At 41.2% G+C, this 15,628-nt stretch overlaps 3 protein-coding genes across 5 annotated transcripts in view; 1 reads left to right on the top strand and 2 right to left on the bottom strand.

The window, feature by feature from the left end:
- LOC117578054 (flotillin-2) overlaps positions 1–15,628 on the top strand; it is a 128,620-nt gene that overhangs the window by 68,983 nt on the left and 44,009 nt on the right. The gene's annotated exons all lie outside the window — the stretch shown is intronic.
- On the bottom strand, positions 7,656–10,137 carry LOC117578030 (glucose dehydrogenase [FAD, quinone]). Its single transcript, XM_034263147.2, has 2 exons — positions 9,082–10,137; positions 7,656–8,645 (listed from the first exon to the last, which is right to left on the bottom strand). Exons 1-2 carry the CDS (start codon positions 10,052–10,054, stop codon positions 7,744–7,746), a joined length of 1,875 nt encoding a protein of 624 aa, XP_034119038.1. The 5' UTR covers positions 10,055–10,137; the 3' UTR covers positions 7,656–7,743.
- On the bottom strand, positions 12,228–15,187 carry LOC117564580 (glucose dehydrogenase [FAD, quinone]-like). Its single transcript, XM_034243426.2, has 2 exons — positions 14,718–15,187; positions 12,228–13,989 (listed from the first exon to the last, which is right to left on the bottom strand). Exons 1-2 carry the CDS (start codon positions 15,033–15,035, stop codon positions 12,436–12,438), a joined length of 1,872 nt encoding a protein of 623 aa, XP_034099317.1. The 5' UTR covers positions 15,036–15,187; the 3' UTR covers positions 12,228–12,435.

The raw sequence follows: 15,628 nt of genomic DNA, 5'->3' as shown, positions 1-15,628 counted from the left end.
TATTCAAGTATAGCTGTTTTGTACATTTTTATATAATAATCAATATAAGACTCCAACTGTATTCCTTACTAGTAAGATTCAGTTAAGCTTCATGAAATATTAAACACAAAAAAATAAATAACATAAAAACACATATTACAATTATCGGATTTTTACTGAGTGGTCGCTTTGTATTTTTATTTACTTGACTATAAAAAAGATACACGAAAGTTTACATGACTATATGCTTACAAGTTAGTTTTTCAGTACAAACAACTTTATATATCTACGAAATAACACATAGAATATCCTTCAAAGCTGCTTCCGTTAAACAAAATGTACTAAAAAACTTATCAGAACATCCCAATTTAAATTTTATGACATTAAGAAATAATTAAATTAAACGAGTATATACAAAATTTGGTTTTGGAAAATGTGTTATAAAAAACCATTTATATGGACAACAAAAAATAGAAGAATTGGAATATTTGTTATAAACAACTTTTATTTATATGAACTACAAAAAAATCGTGGAATAGGAATATTTATAATAAAAAACTTTTAATTATATGAATCAAAAAATGATAGAAATGGAATATATATAATAAAATCTTTTATTATTTACATGAACAACAAAAAATAGTAGAATTGGAATATGTGTTATAAACAACTATTATTTATATAAACAACAAAAAAAGGGAATATTTGGAATATTTCTAATAAAAAAACTATTATTTATATGAACAACAAAAAATAGTAGAAATAACAATAGGAAAATAGTACATTCAAGTGCTTTTGAAATGCATGAGAATGCAGTCACGTTGTCATCTCTAGAGCTCACACACACTCACACATAGACAGAGCGCACACATCGTCGGGGGCCGCCGCAATTGGAGAGCTGTGGACGACGACGACGACGACGACGACTGCGTTCCAGCTTGATGGTCTCCTTTTTGGCTGCGGGAGTTGTTGCGAAACGGTTGAACGGTTCGGCTCGGCGAGCGCATAACCGATTGCCAACCGTTTGGCGCTCCTGCCTCGCTCTTCCGCTCAGCTGACATTTGCTGCTTGCTCATCCAGTCTCTGGCTGTTGTGGTTGTTGTTGTTTTCGATGTTGTTGTTGGTGTCTCTGGCATTTGTAATTTTCATGTTGGCTTTTAGGCATTTTTTTTTCTTTCATTTTTGTTTTTGTATTGGCTTCTCTTTTAACTTACTTCACTTACTTCACTTAGCCAAACGACCTTCATGCTCACTTAACAGTTATCTGCACTTACCCGACGATCTACAGCTGTAAGTACATCTCTGTGTGAGTGTGTATGTGTGTGTGTGTGTGTGTTATGTTGTGTATTCGCTCACGTAAGCCACAACAGAGACACATCAGGAACTGAGCCAATGCTGTCATCATGTACATATCTCAGCTTCCATTTCCCGCGGACACGTAAGAATTAAATTGGTGTTTTTTTCCCCACCCAAAAAGAAACAAAATTGGAAATTCGAAAATTGAAAATTGGAAAATGAAAACAACTGTAATATGTGCAAAACCTGTTCCCGAAATTACCAAATTGCGCGAAAACCGCTGGAAAACAATGTCATTAAGCGTGAGCCAATCGATTGGACGAAATGGACAACGATTCAATTGAAATTATTGATAATAATACATATTTATGCAATTCAATTTATGCAGATATCGATATCTACATAAAAGTGAATGTTCTTTGTCAGCGCTGATGATGAAATGTGCAGCATGAAATAAGATTTGCAATTGCATTCAAACTATTCAGATTTGTAAAGTGTGTGTGTGTTAAAGCACTTCTCTGAGGTCAAAACATGTCCCAATCGAAAGTGCTCAAATCGCATTGAAATCCAATTATGTAAACGAACGTTGTGGGGTCAGGGGACGGGGGGAATGTGTGTATTTCTCGGCTCAAGTGCGGGAAAAAGTGGAAGGAGAAGCATTGCGAAGAAGTCGCTCTAATGAGGCACTTCCCCATGTTGCCCCCGTCAAAACAGACGCTGATGAAGACACTAACAAAATGTAATTCCCGCAAATTAACAGAGCGACAATAAAAAACGCTCAGCTCGCTGCTGATACGATATGCAACGATTGCTCATCTTGTTGTTGTTGATATTGCTAATGGCACAAGGTCAAACGGCTGCGGTTGTTGTTGTTGTCGCTGTTGTTGTTGTGCGTGAGTTTTCCATGCGAAAATTTATGAATTTCAACCTGGGAAATTCCGCAATTATGAAACTTGACCAAGGTGGCTTTCCACTCTCTGTTGGCAGTCCCTCGCTTCAAGCCAAGAATGCTCAAGGACTGAGCCATAGAATTTACGACCATCATTGAGAAATGTCACAAGATGAGGGACAAGCTTAGGCAATGTCTAAACAGCTTGGACACTTTGTTAATTGCTTTACGCTGCTTTTGCCGAGATTATGTTATGAAATTTGGCATGCATAAAGCTAACTGTGTTAATTGACAGACTGTCTTGAGAATTTGAGCAAGATCGAATAAAAAACAACTAAAGTTGCAGCTCTTGAAAGTTCGATTCTTAAAAAGAGTATCAACAGACAGAGCTATTGGCCAATAGATGGCGCCACGTGTGAAGTGTTGCGGCTGATTAAATGTGAGTCAGGTCAACTCAAGTTGCGCCGCTTAAAACAGAGTTCGATTCTTAAAAAGAGTATCAACAGCCACAGCCAGAGCTATTAGCCAATAGATGGCGCCACGTGTGAAGTGTTGCGGCTGATTAAATGTGAGTCAGGTCATTTCCGCCACAATTACGACATAACGCACCGCCAAGTTTCCGGCTCTTATGAGTGCTGCTTGCTTCTACTCTACACACAGTTTAGCGACGCGCGTTCGTTGCTTTCCTAATCAACACCCAAAAAAAAAAAAAAAAAAAAAAAAACGAAAATTAAATAAAGTTGAAAATAATGTACTTAAAAGCAATGAAAAGTGAAATGCAAACACACTTTGTAGCAATGTAGAAGACGACGAAGATGAAGAAGCAGAAGCTGCGGGGTGACATAATGTGGGCAACACTCTTTCTTTTTTTGTTGTTGTTGTTTTTGTTTTGTGGTCTGTGCTGAGTCATTGAGTCGAGACGCGAGAAGCAAATGAAATCGAAAATGAACTTCATTAAACGACAATAGAGGCGAGAAGGCACTAACAATACTTGTTAGCTGTGGGGCAACCGCAATCGGTGGCAAGCGACAAGTGCACTGGGTATCTCAATCTGTCTTTGTATCCGTATCTGTATCTACATCTATCTGTGTAACGTATCTGTCAATACAAAAGTAACTGAGGCCGTACCACAAATACAAATACAAATACAAATGCAAACATAACAAACCCAATCGCCGCAACGGAGCGTGGCATATGAACGAGTATTGCACGAGTACTACGTGACCTATTCCTAAGCTAAAGACTCGTTAGACACCAGTTGCCAGCCCACAGCCTCAAAAGCCGCAGACCCTACAGAGATCAGACAGTGAAGCGTCGCTAAGAAGCACCCATTGAAAGTATAACAAATAATTCTATTATAAATTCATATATCGGTTAGTGAGTAAAATAAACAATCGAAATATCAGTTATTAAATTAATTTCTGAACAGCAAGTTATGAAGGTAGTAAACTGAACAATTTATTCCACCAATAGATCTAAAAGTCGATTGAGCATTCGATCTCCAAAGATGTTGAGTGAAGCGCCTTTAACACAAACCCATCAAATAATTCATCTTAAATTCAGTTAAGCATTAATAAGACAGTAATTTATTGCGTTAATAAGTTAACAATTCATTCATTTGACACTCAACACTACATTCTTTTATCGATTGACCCTCAACTATTCTGAGTTTGCGAATAAGTCAGCAAATATGTCAATTAATTTGTGAGTACAACAATAATCTATCCATCAAACAGTCAGAAAGTTATCTTAACAATTGATCCTTTTAAAGCATCAGTGATTGAGCAGCAAATTAATTTAATAAGTCAGCAAATTTAACATTTCAGTCACTTGAGAATTCAGCACAAAATCCTTCAATAGATTGACCCTCAATCCTTTCAAGTTCGAGAATCACCCATTTAATTAATAAGGCAGCAAATGTGTCAATGAATTTGTCAGTTCAACAATAAGTCCATCCATCGATTAATGAGAGAGTTAACTTAACAATTTAAACTTTTGGGACATCTGAGTAGCAAGTTTATAAGTCAGCACTCATCTCATTTTCATTTCAGCAGCTGATTAATTTATTAGGCAGCCAATAAACTTAGCAATCGAATATTTAATATTAAAATATCAGTTTACTTCCAATGAAGTTTCTTTAGTTTATCTTCATTGCAAACTATTGTAACGTAAATCAAGGTATTAAATTAATTTGAAATTGTAATTCTAAAATTGATAAATAGATAACCAAGCAACTAATTCGAGCAAGTTAGTTATTCAGTTAGTGTGTTAGTCATTAAATTGACTTAATTTGAAATAAATAATTAATTAATCTTCAAGTGTAATTCTACGATTAATAATAACCAATTAAGTAAGTTCATCAATCAGCGATTCAAGAGATGGACTCATCAAGTTCAAAGTTTATTTTATTTTAATCAATCACTGTATCAGTTTGTCAATCGTTAAAGAGACATTGATGCTGTTCCATTTTTAAGCTAGCTTCACTGTACTTGCTCTCTATGCATAAATGTGTGTGTGTGTGTGTGAGTGTATTGAGGTTGCCACACACACACGCTTTTTGGGTTTTAGGTAGTTCGTAACTGGCTTCTTATTGTTGCCAGTAGTTGGTAGTTGGCAGTTGGTTGTTGGTAGTTGGCTGTTGGTAGCTGTTAGCTGACATCTGTTCATCTAATCTGTTGCCTAAATACTTTTCAAAAAGATTTGTGTTTGTGCGCGTCATCGTAGCGCCGTTCGCTCGTAATTTACTGTCAAATCTGCGTAACGCATCTCTGATGGATTTATTGCGCACATCCATCCCGGCTTGATTTCGTTACTCTCTTTCTCTCCGCCCATCTATGTTAATCTTTAGGGCCAAGTACACTATTACTTTACTGCTGTCATACATTATTTCTCCAAGTCATTCCGCATTACGTGCCTGTTAATTGCTCCATTTCGGAGGCAACGTGGGATCGACCCGAACTCAAACTTAAACTCTAACTCAATCGCAAACTCTGTGCACTGCTCTCTCTTAAATTGAGCTGTGTATGTTAAACGGCGTCGTAAACGCCTCGAATTGATCATTTCCATTGATATCTTTTCATTAATTAGTTTAGCAACAAGCGTGAGTAATTCTCGAATTCGCCACGGCGATAAAGTAAAGTGTGATTTACGTTTTAATTTGCAGTTCAATTGAGTTTGGCATAAAAGGTGCAATCAAAGTTTTTAAATATGATCCACTATTTAATGTGAATTTAGTCATGAAGCTAGAGTTTTGGGCACAGACTATAATACCTTCAAGATTTATAATTCCTTAATCGAAGGCTCCAGCAGAAAGCAGTTCTGTAAATTCAATTTAGTATTTAATACTAGATTTAATAGAATTAATAAATAAATATAATATATGATAACATTTGGTTATTATCGCAATGAAGTTGTCGAAGTTGTTCAAGAAATTCTTTTGCATGACAAGTAAGCTGTATTGGCTGACAATCTGGTATATTTTGTATACCATAGAGTACAAAATATACCAGTATTCGGGTCTAATGTGGTATACAAAATATACCAGCTTAGACCCGATTGCAGTGAGTGTTACTTTCGAAATGCACTGCTATATTGATATACCAAGTATGACCATAGGTATATTTTAGTATTTTTGCGGTATATTAATTTGGTGTATTTTCAGAATAATACCGCACGGTTTTGTTTTTTATTACATAAATGCGAAGCGGATATTTTATACTCGAATACACTGTACCATTCATGTTGTTTTAATTATGTTATTTACAAATTGTGCTCGATTTTTGTGGCATATTAATTTAGTATATTTTAAGAATGATACCGCATTATTTAGCATTTGTTTTATTCAAAGTCAAGCACGTTGGACTGTAGCTTTTTTACTTGTTTTTTAATTATGTTATTTACAAATTGTGGACACTTAGCTTAAGCTCTTATGATAAATAGTTTTAGATGTCAGGACATAGAATACAGATAGCAAGGTTTTTCAATTCCTTCTTTTCAATTTGAAGTAACTTGTAAAAGAGCATATTTGAGTACATATTTTTGTAATCTCAGTAGGCTGCAAGTTGCTACAATTTAGTCTGTCAAATTGTTGACAAATTCAAACTAATATAATATATTGAAGTTCCGCCCTCTGTCGTTGCCATTGCTTTGTGCGTGGGTGCAGCGCATCTTTGATCGCCGACACTTGTGGAGCACGAGCCACAGTCACAGCAATAGCAACAGCAACAGCAACAGCACTTGTTGCGATCCAACTATTAATTGCCATCGGTTTGTATGCATGCCAAACAGTTTTGGGGCGCCAATGAATACCGTTCCAATGTCTTCGTATGTCGGGCTGTGCGCCAATTGCGGCATAACAATGAGCCAACAAAAATAATTTGCCACTTAATTGAAAAGTGAAAGCTATCAATCATTAGGTAAAGCCTTAATTTCAACCTCAGCCTGCACCAGACCCAATTTGCCACACTTAAAATCCATGAGATTTAGATAATTGTCTACTATAAATGTTGTATTATGGTCCAACCCATCATTTTCATCAGTTTTAATAATATTTAGACAAAACAATTATGCATTTTTTTTTTTTATTTTTATTTCGTACATTGCTTATTGTGTCTAGTATGTTGACGATGGACTTCATGTGCAAGAACGGTCGCGGTATTTATAATAATTAGTAACAAGCTAAACAAAGGCAGTGTTTGGCATTATGCGAGGAAGAAGCAAACACAAGATTTTACTCGGACCATGCTTCTCTCAAATTTGAATGGTAAAAGGCATCAAAATAGTGTTCCATTTTCCATTTTGTTAATCTGCGGCAGTCATATCAGTGTTTGTAGTATCAGCATCTACTACTCGAAGAATCCTTGAGGTCATCGATGGGGGCAGTGTACTGTAGAATTCTTGATCATTGGCGAGAGCGAACAAAAGTTATTCGCCTCGAACAACCCATTTTCTAATTTCAACTGAAAATAAGCCTGTTTATTGAATCCATTTAAATAATTTTATAATCATACCAAATAAACATAAAAATGAGCATGTTTTTGTGGAAAAAAAAGAAAAACTAAAAATTTGGAATTTTGTTTTTTTTCGGAATTTAGATGTTGTTTTGCCGAAAGCTGAAATGAAATGAGCTCTGTTCTCATGCTGCTCCAGGCAGGTCGAAAAATGAAATTTTCATAGCCTACTTGGACCAGTGAAAATCTATGTTAAAATAAACTCTAAAAATTTGCAATCAATTACTCCTTGAATTGTCGAAATGTTTGAATTCATGTGCTTCAGTTTGAAAAGCATTGAACTAAGAAACTTGTATGGTTGAAAAGTCACTGGGCTGACGTTTTGAGAGTCACTGTGCCAAAACGATCCGCAGTGGTTTGGAAGTAATTGTACTAAGCAGCTTTCAATGCAGTGCACTGCTTGTTGAACAGCTAGACGCACTGCTTGCAGCGAGTATTGAAACCAAGCGCTGCTTGCTTGAGACACAATTATTTGTAAAGACTTGTTAACGAATCTTACTTGGTTTATTCCATAAAAAAAAAAATTTGAAAAAAATTGAAAAAAAAAGATATACATATAAGACTATTAGCTTAGAGTTCGGTGTGCTGATTGGTGCCCAGATAATCCTCCTTGATCATATCGGCTCCCTTCTCGCCAATCATAATGCAAGCAGCATTCGTATTGGCGCCCACAATATCGGGCATGATACTGGCATCAATGACACGCAATCCCTTCGCGCCATGGACACGCAGACGGGCATCAACGACTGCAGTCGGATCACTGGCGGGTCCCATGCGAGCTGTGCCCACCGGATGGTATACGGTGGTGGTCATGTGACGAATGTAGCAACGCCAGTAATCATCCGACTGATACTCCAGATCGTTGCAGGCCTCCAGATCGACCTTGTGGAGTGCAGCTTCGCGTTCGCCGAACGCCTTCGTCTCGGGTAGACGTTTGTAGATGTTAAGGGCACGAATGTAGGTGTCGACATCGCGTTCATCTGTCATGTAGCCGGGATCGAGGAGCGGCGCATCCAAGTAGTTGTTGCTCTGCAACTCGATGCGACCCGCCGAGAAGGGCTTCAGATGCAGCAGGTACGTGATGTAGGTATTTGTATTCTGATTCGCCGACAGTATGCTCTTGGCCACACGCTCATTGAAACCGGTGGCAGCCACATAACCCTTCAGCTCGGGACTCTGCATCAGACTGAAGAAGTTCGTTGTCTGGATATCGGGATTGGGGCCGTGCAGAGACGTTGTGTTGATGAAGCCGGTCAATGCGGTCGCCTCGTGATGCAGCAATTTGCTGTATCTACCCATCAGGAGATTGAACATGGCATCGACCAGTTCTTCCTCTGTGGGTTTGCGGGCCGTTGACTTGTCGATCTGGAAGATCACTGGCAGACTGGCGTGATCCTTGAGGTTGCGGCCCACGGGCAGATCGAGTTTAACTGGTACTCCGATGCTCTTCAGGTGCTCCGCTGGTCCAACGCCTGTCGAGTGGGGAGAAAATCATATTATTAATTGAAGATATGTATGTTGAGTTTCTTGAAATTCGGTTAGGAAAATAACCGCAGCATAAAGGGGACAAAAACTGCCAAGTAAAGGCCTTAAATAAGTCGAATATTTATGCCCAAATAATGGCATTTTGTGCTCTCCATTAATCTTAATCTTGAGTTTGGAGCGCAAGGTTCAAGGCATCGTGGTGCGCTGTTCAAGAGTATTGTTCGCCGTTATCTACTATTATAGTATAGAGGAAAATTCAGAGGTCCACATAGAACTCCCAACTGTACTACAAAACTTTACTCTACTTCGGGGGTTTTTGTTTTATGCTCTATGTCGTATCTTATCGCACTTCTACGATTCCGGTGCAGATTAGAGCTTAAAGAGGCTCCGATTACTTTTTGTCCCCTGGTGACATTCACTTACCCGAAAGCATAAGAATCTGTGGCGATCCAATGGCGCCCGCCGACAGAACAATCTCCTTGCTGGCACGCACCGTGTACTCCTTGCCCTCGCGATGCACAAATGTGACGCTTTCCGCCCGCTGCTGTCCGTCGAGATTCACGCGCTTGACGTGCGCATGGCGCACAATGTGCAGATTCGGTGTGTCCTTGCGCAGATGAGAGTGGGCGGTGGTGATGCGACGTCCGCCATCCTGGGTGCCCAGGATATCCATTTGGCCGATAAACGAGCCTTCGGTAAAGTCCGGTGCACTGCCGTAGCCCATCTCCAGCATGCCGGCGCGAATGGTGCTGCGGAACTCGTTGTCCGACACATAGTTGTTGAGGCCCATGGGACCACCAACGCCATGATCACCGGCCTTGTAGTCGGGACGCGTGGAGCGCAGATCCTCGGCCTTGCGGAAATGATGTAGGACATCGTCGTAGCCCCAGCCGGGATTGCCGCGCTGCTGCCAATCGTCAAAGTCGAAGCGGGTGCCACGAGCATAGATCATTGCATTCATGCCATTGGTGCCGCCAAGCATTTTGCCGCGTGGCCAGTGGCAACTGCCGCCCTCCATGGCCATGCAGGCGCGTCCATTCGGTTCCGTGTGATACTGCCAGTCCCACTTGGAGAACTGTGTGGCCATGTGCCAGGCAACGAATTCCGTTTCAATTGGCGGATCGCCGCCCGCCTCCAGCAACAACACTCGCCAGTTTGCCTGCTCCGCCAGCCGGCCAGCGACCACAGCTCCGGAGCTGCCGGCACCGATCACAATGAAGTCGTAGGGTTCGTTGAAGCCGCCCGATTTGTCCAGCCAATCGCCCTGATCCGCTGGCCACTGTTGCTGTCCGCTGAGATCGCAGTACTTGGCGATCAGTGTGGAGAGCAACAGCGACATTAATGTGTTTGCCGGACCCGCCGATCTGGCCGCACACTGTGCGCTCAGGAATTCCATGATTTAACGAGTGTGTGTGTGTGATTCGCGCTTGACTTCTGGACACTGCCGTTGCCCGCGAGCTACTGTCCGGCGGACACAACCGGCAGCCGGCATTTGTACGGCCGAGTCGAGTGTCGCATTCGCATGCCGCACACGTTGCCGTAAATCACCTGCGCCATTTGCATTGCAAATAGCAAACGAAGGCGAAGCCCGAGTATGAGAATCGGACACCGTGTGTGCTCGGTGTAGTTCTTCTACTCTCTCGTTCTCGCTCTCGTTGCGGGCCGGACGGACGCGCCTTTATCACCCAGAGCGATTAGATGTGACATTGAAGAGCGGGTGCAGCCACAGCAGCCTAAGGTGACACCGCTCGCACATCGAACACCTTTTCTGATAAGGCCCCGCTCCTCAAATGGCTGTTGTTTTGTTTTGCTTTTTTATTGGCCACAAGCGCTATGGAGCAATGCCAGCGCCCGCCATTCCGTCTGCCCTGCCAGCCCATCCATCCATCCATCCATCCATCTATCTATCCATTCATTGAGCTGTGGTCTCCGATAAGTTTCCAACTACAAACATGCACAGCTAGTTTGATAAGCCAAACCACCTGGAACTATGATTACTCGTTCCCGTTCGCACTCGTTGCGATATCTTTATGCCAGCCATCACCACCATCACCATCATCATCGTTGCGATTAGGCCGAGGCAAGGCAGCTCTCCGACGCCAGCATTTTCAATTAACTTATTGTCAACCTGTTTCCAAAGTGCGCTGCTGGGTGCGGCTGCCACATAGCACACAATACCCTAACTACTTTAGGGTGTCTTCAATTCTTGATAAACTATGATGTTATTAGTTTTGAGTAAACATTTTTAGCATTTGTATCGATGACACTTACATTAAAATGTGTCAATATTTCAATAAATAAATTGACATTTTAAGGCTGGTTGTAAGAAGGGAATAATTTTAAAAAGTATTTTTAACACTAAAGTGTTCTTATTGCATAAAATTATGTGTGGTTCAATTATTTGTTAGAATTATTCTCAATATTATGCTCCAAAGTTCGTCTTAAAATATGTAAAAAAGCAGCCGAGTATGCTCGACTTTGAGATAACCAGTACACATTTTAAATGCAAGCAAACCATATGTTATTTTTTTAAAAATATATCAAATTAATATATCAAAAATACTAAAATATACTGTTTTCGGTATATCGATATACCATTACGTACCAAAATACCAAATATACCAGATCGTTTACTGGATACTCAAATTTTCCTTCCTCTTACGCTACTCAAACTTATTTGCCAAATGTAATCAACAAAAAAAATAAAGTTTTTTTTATGACTTTAATAATGGCTTGAGCATTAAATATTCTAAAAACAAAATCGTTATCAACAGAAATATAATTGTTTCATATTTGAAATAAAAGTTTAAATACATTTTAGTTAAGAGATTTTTAGTTCGAAGAAAGAAAACAAAATGCTAAATACAAAGCAAATAATTATATAATTTTATGGATTGAATGCAAAAATAGAATTAAAGGCTAACGCTTGTTAACAGCGCTCTATGGAGGACTCCATTAACAATAAATCACAAGCTTGTTCTCTGCGCCGCAATAATTGATATGATAAGGTTTCGTGATAACAGCGATTATCTTGCCAAAACGTCAATAACAGCTACTTAGTTTTTAAGTTGCATTTAAGCCCTGCACTCATTGTAAGTACTAATTATGGGTTTCATAAGGATTAAGTGAGCTTTACAATACATGTCTCTTGATTGTGACGAATTATAACAACTTAAAGCCCAAGCAAAGATGTTTCAAAGTCGACTATAATCAGTCGAATGTTGAGTTGCTTTGAAGCAAGGGCTTTAGTTTCGCATAGTTTTAAATTTGATTTCAAGTTTCTTGCCATTTCCAAAGCAAATTCGAATGCAAGTGTCAAGAACTTTTGAAGTGCATTTCATCAACGAATTCAATGAGTCAACGTGACTGAACGTATCAAATTTGCATTTGCAACGCGAGAAACAAATGAAAATACTCTCAACTTGGGAGAAGTTTGTTTATCCAAAAAAATGCATTGCGAAAGTATTAAGAATCAAGTCATTTTTGACTTCCTGAAACTTGCTTAATACTTGAGATATTTTCGTTTGAATTAGTGTAATTTAAAAATGGAAATTTACCACAACAAATTTTGGGATACAAATGCATATTGAATTGTACAATTTGGGTTTGAAATTAATTGAATTCCCTTACGCATTTATTTTCTAGTCATTATACATTTGCTTATACATATATCTAACTGAGTGTCTGGCTGTTGGTTTAAGAATCCTATCGACACCCTCGAATTATAAATATTAGAGATTTCTGTTTGGTAAAAAATTAGTCGTAGTCGTGGGTGTGTCAGGCAGCCCAGTCCTTGGCAATAAAGTCCGCCGCCCTTTCCCCGATCATGATGGCTGCGGCATTTGTATTGACACTGACGATATTAGGCATAATGCTGGTATCGGCCACACGCAGATTGTCGACACCGTGCAGCTGAAGGCGGGGACTGACACAGGCCTCCGGATCGCTGGCCGGTGACATCTTGAGGGTGCCCGACAGATGGTAGGCCGTCATTGAAAAGTACTTCGCATAGCAGCGCCAATAGTCATCGGATCGATACTCATACCCGGCATCGCACTCCTCAATGGGTATGTGCGTGAGTTGGGCACCGGATGCCTTGTAGGCGGCAGTGTCGAGCAGTTGCTCCTGGTAGCGTATGCCACGCAATATCGTTGCCATATCTTCGGGATGGGACAGATAGTTGCTGAAGAGAAGCGGCGCTTCGTTGGGGTTTGCTTGGCGCAGACGCAACTCGCCCTTGGACTGGGGATGCGAGAGCAGCACAAACATGCAGAGCAGATCAGAGTCGATCAGTAGTTGCTGCAGATGCTGTACATACTGCTCCTGGATGTTGAGACCGCCCACAAATATGGCAAGCACATCGTGACGGCCGCGCGGTGTGAACAGATGATGCAGCTCGACGTCCGGATAGCGTTGATCGCTGCTGCTGTTCGTGTTGATGAAGCCCACAATAGAGGCTGTGCCAATGTTGGACAACGAACCTTTGCGACTCAACAGATACTCGTAGATGCTGTCGAGTATCTCCTTTTCGGACTGCGGCTCGTTCACCTGCAGCTGCATGAAGATCGGAACTAGGACATGATCCTGAAGATTCTTGCCCACTCCCGGCAAATCTCTGAGCACCCGTAACTGCAGCTGCTCTAGCTCTTGGCCTGGCCCAATTCCCGAGCGCAACAGTAGCGCTGGTGAATCAATGGCGCCCGCCGAGAGTACCGCCTCCTTGGCCACGCCCACGCGGTAAGTGTGTCCGTTGCGCTCAAAGCTCACAGCCTCCACACGTTGTGCTTTCGCATCGAAGTGCAGCTGCTTGACCAACGCATGTTTGATCACCTTCAGATTGCCGCGTTGCGATACACGTCCCAAGTACTCCTTGCCAGTGGAAGCACGTTCTCCGTGCTGCGCTGTCACCGGCACCTGGGTATAGCCCACGAAGCTGCCCTCGGCGAACTCGCGGACCTGCGGCACTCCCAGCTCCTGAGCTCCCTCATAGATCATAGAAAAGGGCGGGCCTTGTGGCATCTCGAAGTAACTCAGTTGCACGTAGCCCTGAGGATGTGTGGCATTGCCGACGGCACGCACCGACTTCTCATAGTAGGCGAGCACCTCGTCGTAGCTCCAGCCCGCGTTTCCCATGTCGGACCAGTCGTCGAAATCGCGACGATTGCCGCGCAGAAAGGCCATCGCATTGACGCTGCCGGTGCCGCCAATCATGCGGCCTCGAGGCCAGTAGCAGCGTCCCTGCTTCATGCCCAGGCACGAGCGAGAACTCGGCTCCGTGTAGTAGTTCCACATGAAGTTTGTGTGCTGCAGGCCAAAGAAGAGTGCGGGAATCTGGTGGAGAGAAAAACACCCGGAACGTTTAGTTTACTGGATTTTTCACCCGAAGCTATTTAACTCTCGATATTATACTTTTTTTGCCTAAAACTACATGAGGTAAAAAACAACTTCATTCAATATAATAAAATGCGCGGGATAAGCTAAAGCAAATGATATATATATAAATATATTTTAAGCAGTTGCAATTTATATATATAAATACATTTTTTTTTCTATATATATAGTATATATAAATATGTATATATTTATATGTTTGACATCTAAAATAAGCGAGAGATAATTTAACGTCACAAATAATGAACAAAAACACCTTCAATTAAAAATATATTAAAGCAGCTTCAATTTATTTAATTGAAGGTGTTTTTATTTATTATTTGTGATGCAAATATCTTATATATATCGCTTATCTTAGATGTCAAACACCTTCTTAGATGTGTACTATATGTAAAGCTTTCGCTTTAACAGAAGACTGTTAACTTCTCTGTTATTTCCCATATCTTCCTTTACGCTTGAAATATGCACTTTCATTTCATTTATGACTTCAGCATTTGGGAAATATTCTCTTCCTCTTGCACCTTTTATTACATGTTTGCTATTTAATCAACTGGTTCACCTGTTGCCCCATTTAAAGCAGTTTTCCACACACACAAAAGTTTCCGCATTTGACGCTTAGAATTCCTGTTTACAGTTGACCTTTTGCCTAGAGATTGGGGGGAACTTACCTCGGATTCGACGGGGGGATCTCCTCCAGCCTCGAGGACGAGCACACGCCAATTAGGATTCTCGCTGAGGCGACTTGCAACCACAGATCCTGCCGACCCGGCGCCAATCACAACGAAATCAAAGTCCAGCTCTTGGCGCTGCAGTTGGGGCAACAGCTGATCGCCTGCATCCGGTGGCCAGAGGGAGGCGGGTGCCACACGACACTGGGCGGCGAGTAGACTCTGGAGCAGCATGGTGACCATGCCTTGGAACAGGCCGATGGCCGGTGTGCCACACTGTGTGGCATGCGTGAGGTTGCTTGTTGTTGTGTCCAACATTTGAGCCGTTGGCGAATTGAAGCGCTGCCAGCGCTTGCGATTTGCTTTTATAGATGCGATAACAGCGAACTGCCAGCCAGTTAGTCTGTAACTCTGCCCGTTTGTCTGTCTGCCTCTGTCTCTGTTAGCCGGTTATCGCAGCAGCTGAGATGTTAACTCAAGCGGCAGCAGCAGCAATAAAAATGAATCAGCGATATCAATCTATATATGAACTGCATCAGGTTCTCAGTGCTCACTGACCTCGACAAGTTCCACTGCCACAGTTGCCACAGAGCGAGTGAAGTCTCGAGTCATGAACTCCTCAGCAGATTAGCGGCGAGAGAATTTTCGCTACTTTTCATAATTGCAATTCTGCAAGCTCATGCAATCAAGCAGCTAATTTCTAGCTATTTTAAGGATCAGACTCACAAGATCAACTGAAGAGGTGAAGGAAGGTGAAGGAGGAGCTGGACACATCTTAAATCAGATTAATGTAAATTATAATTTGGGACTTTAAAATAATGAGAAATTCGTTTCACTTTTCGGTCACAAGTTCACAGTTCAACTGAAAGGATGACAAATTTGCATAGAAATCGGAAAAAACAAGATGCATA

The sequence above is a fragment of the Drosophila albomicans genome, chromosome X, assembly GCF_009650485.2.
Source record: "Drosophila albomicans strain 15112-1751.03 chromosome X, ASM965048v2, whole genome shotgun sequence".
NCBI lineage: Eukaryota > Metazoa > Arthropoda > Insecta > Diptera > Drosophilidae > Drosophila > Drosophila albomicans.
Note: the sequence above shows the minus strand (reverse complement) of the source record. Positions and strands in the feature narration are given on the sequence as shown.

Coding starts and splice junctions, on each gene's coding strand:
- LOC117564580 (XM_034243426.2), bottom strand. CDS start 15,035: ATGTTGGACACAACAACAAGCAACCTCACGCATGCCACACAGTGTGGC. Junction 13,990..14,717: donor ATCCCCCCGTCGAATCCGAG/GTAAGTTCCCCC, acceptor TCTCTCCACCAG/ATTCCCGCACTCTTCTTTGG.
- LOC117578030 (XM_034263147.2), bottom strand. CDS start 10,054: ATGGAATTCCTGAGCGCACAGTGTGCGGCCAGATCGGCGGGTCCGGCA. Junction 8,646..9,081: donor ACAGATTCTTATGCTTTCGG/GTAAGTGAATGT, acceptor CCCACTCGACAG/GCGTTGGACCAGCGGAGCAC.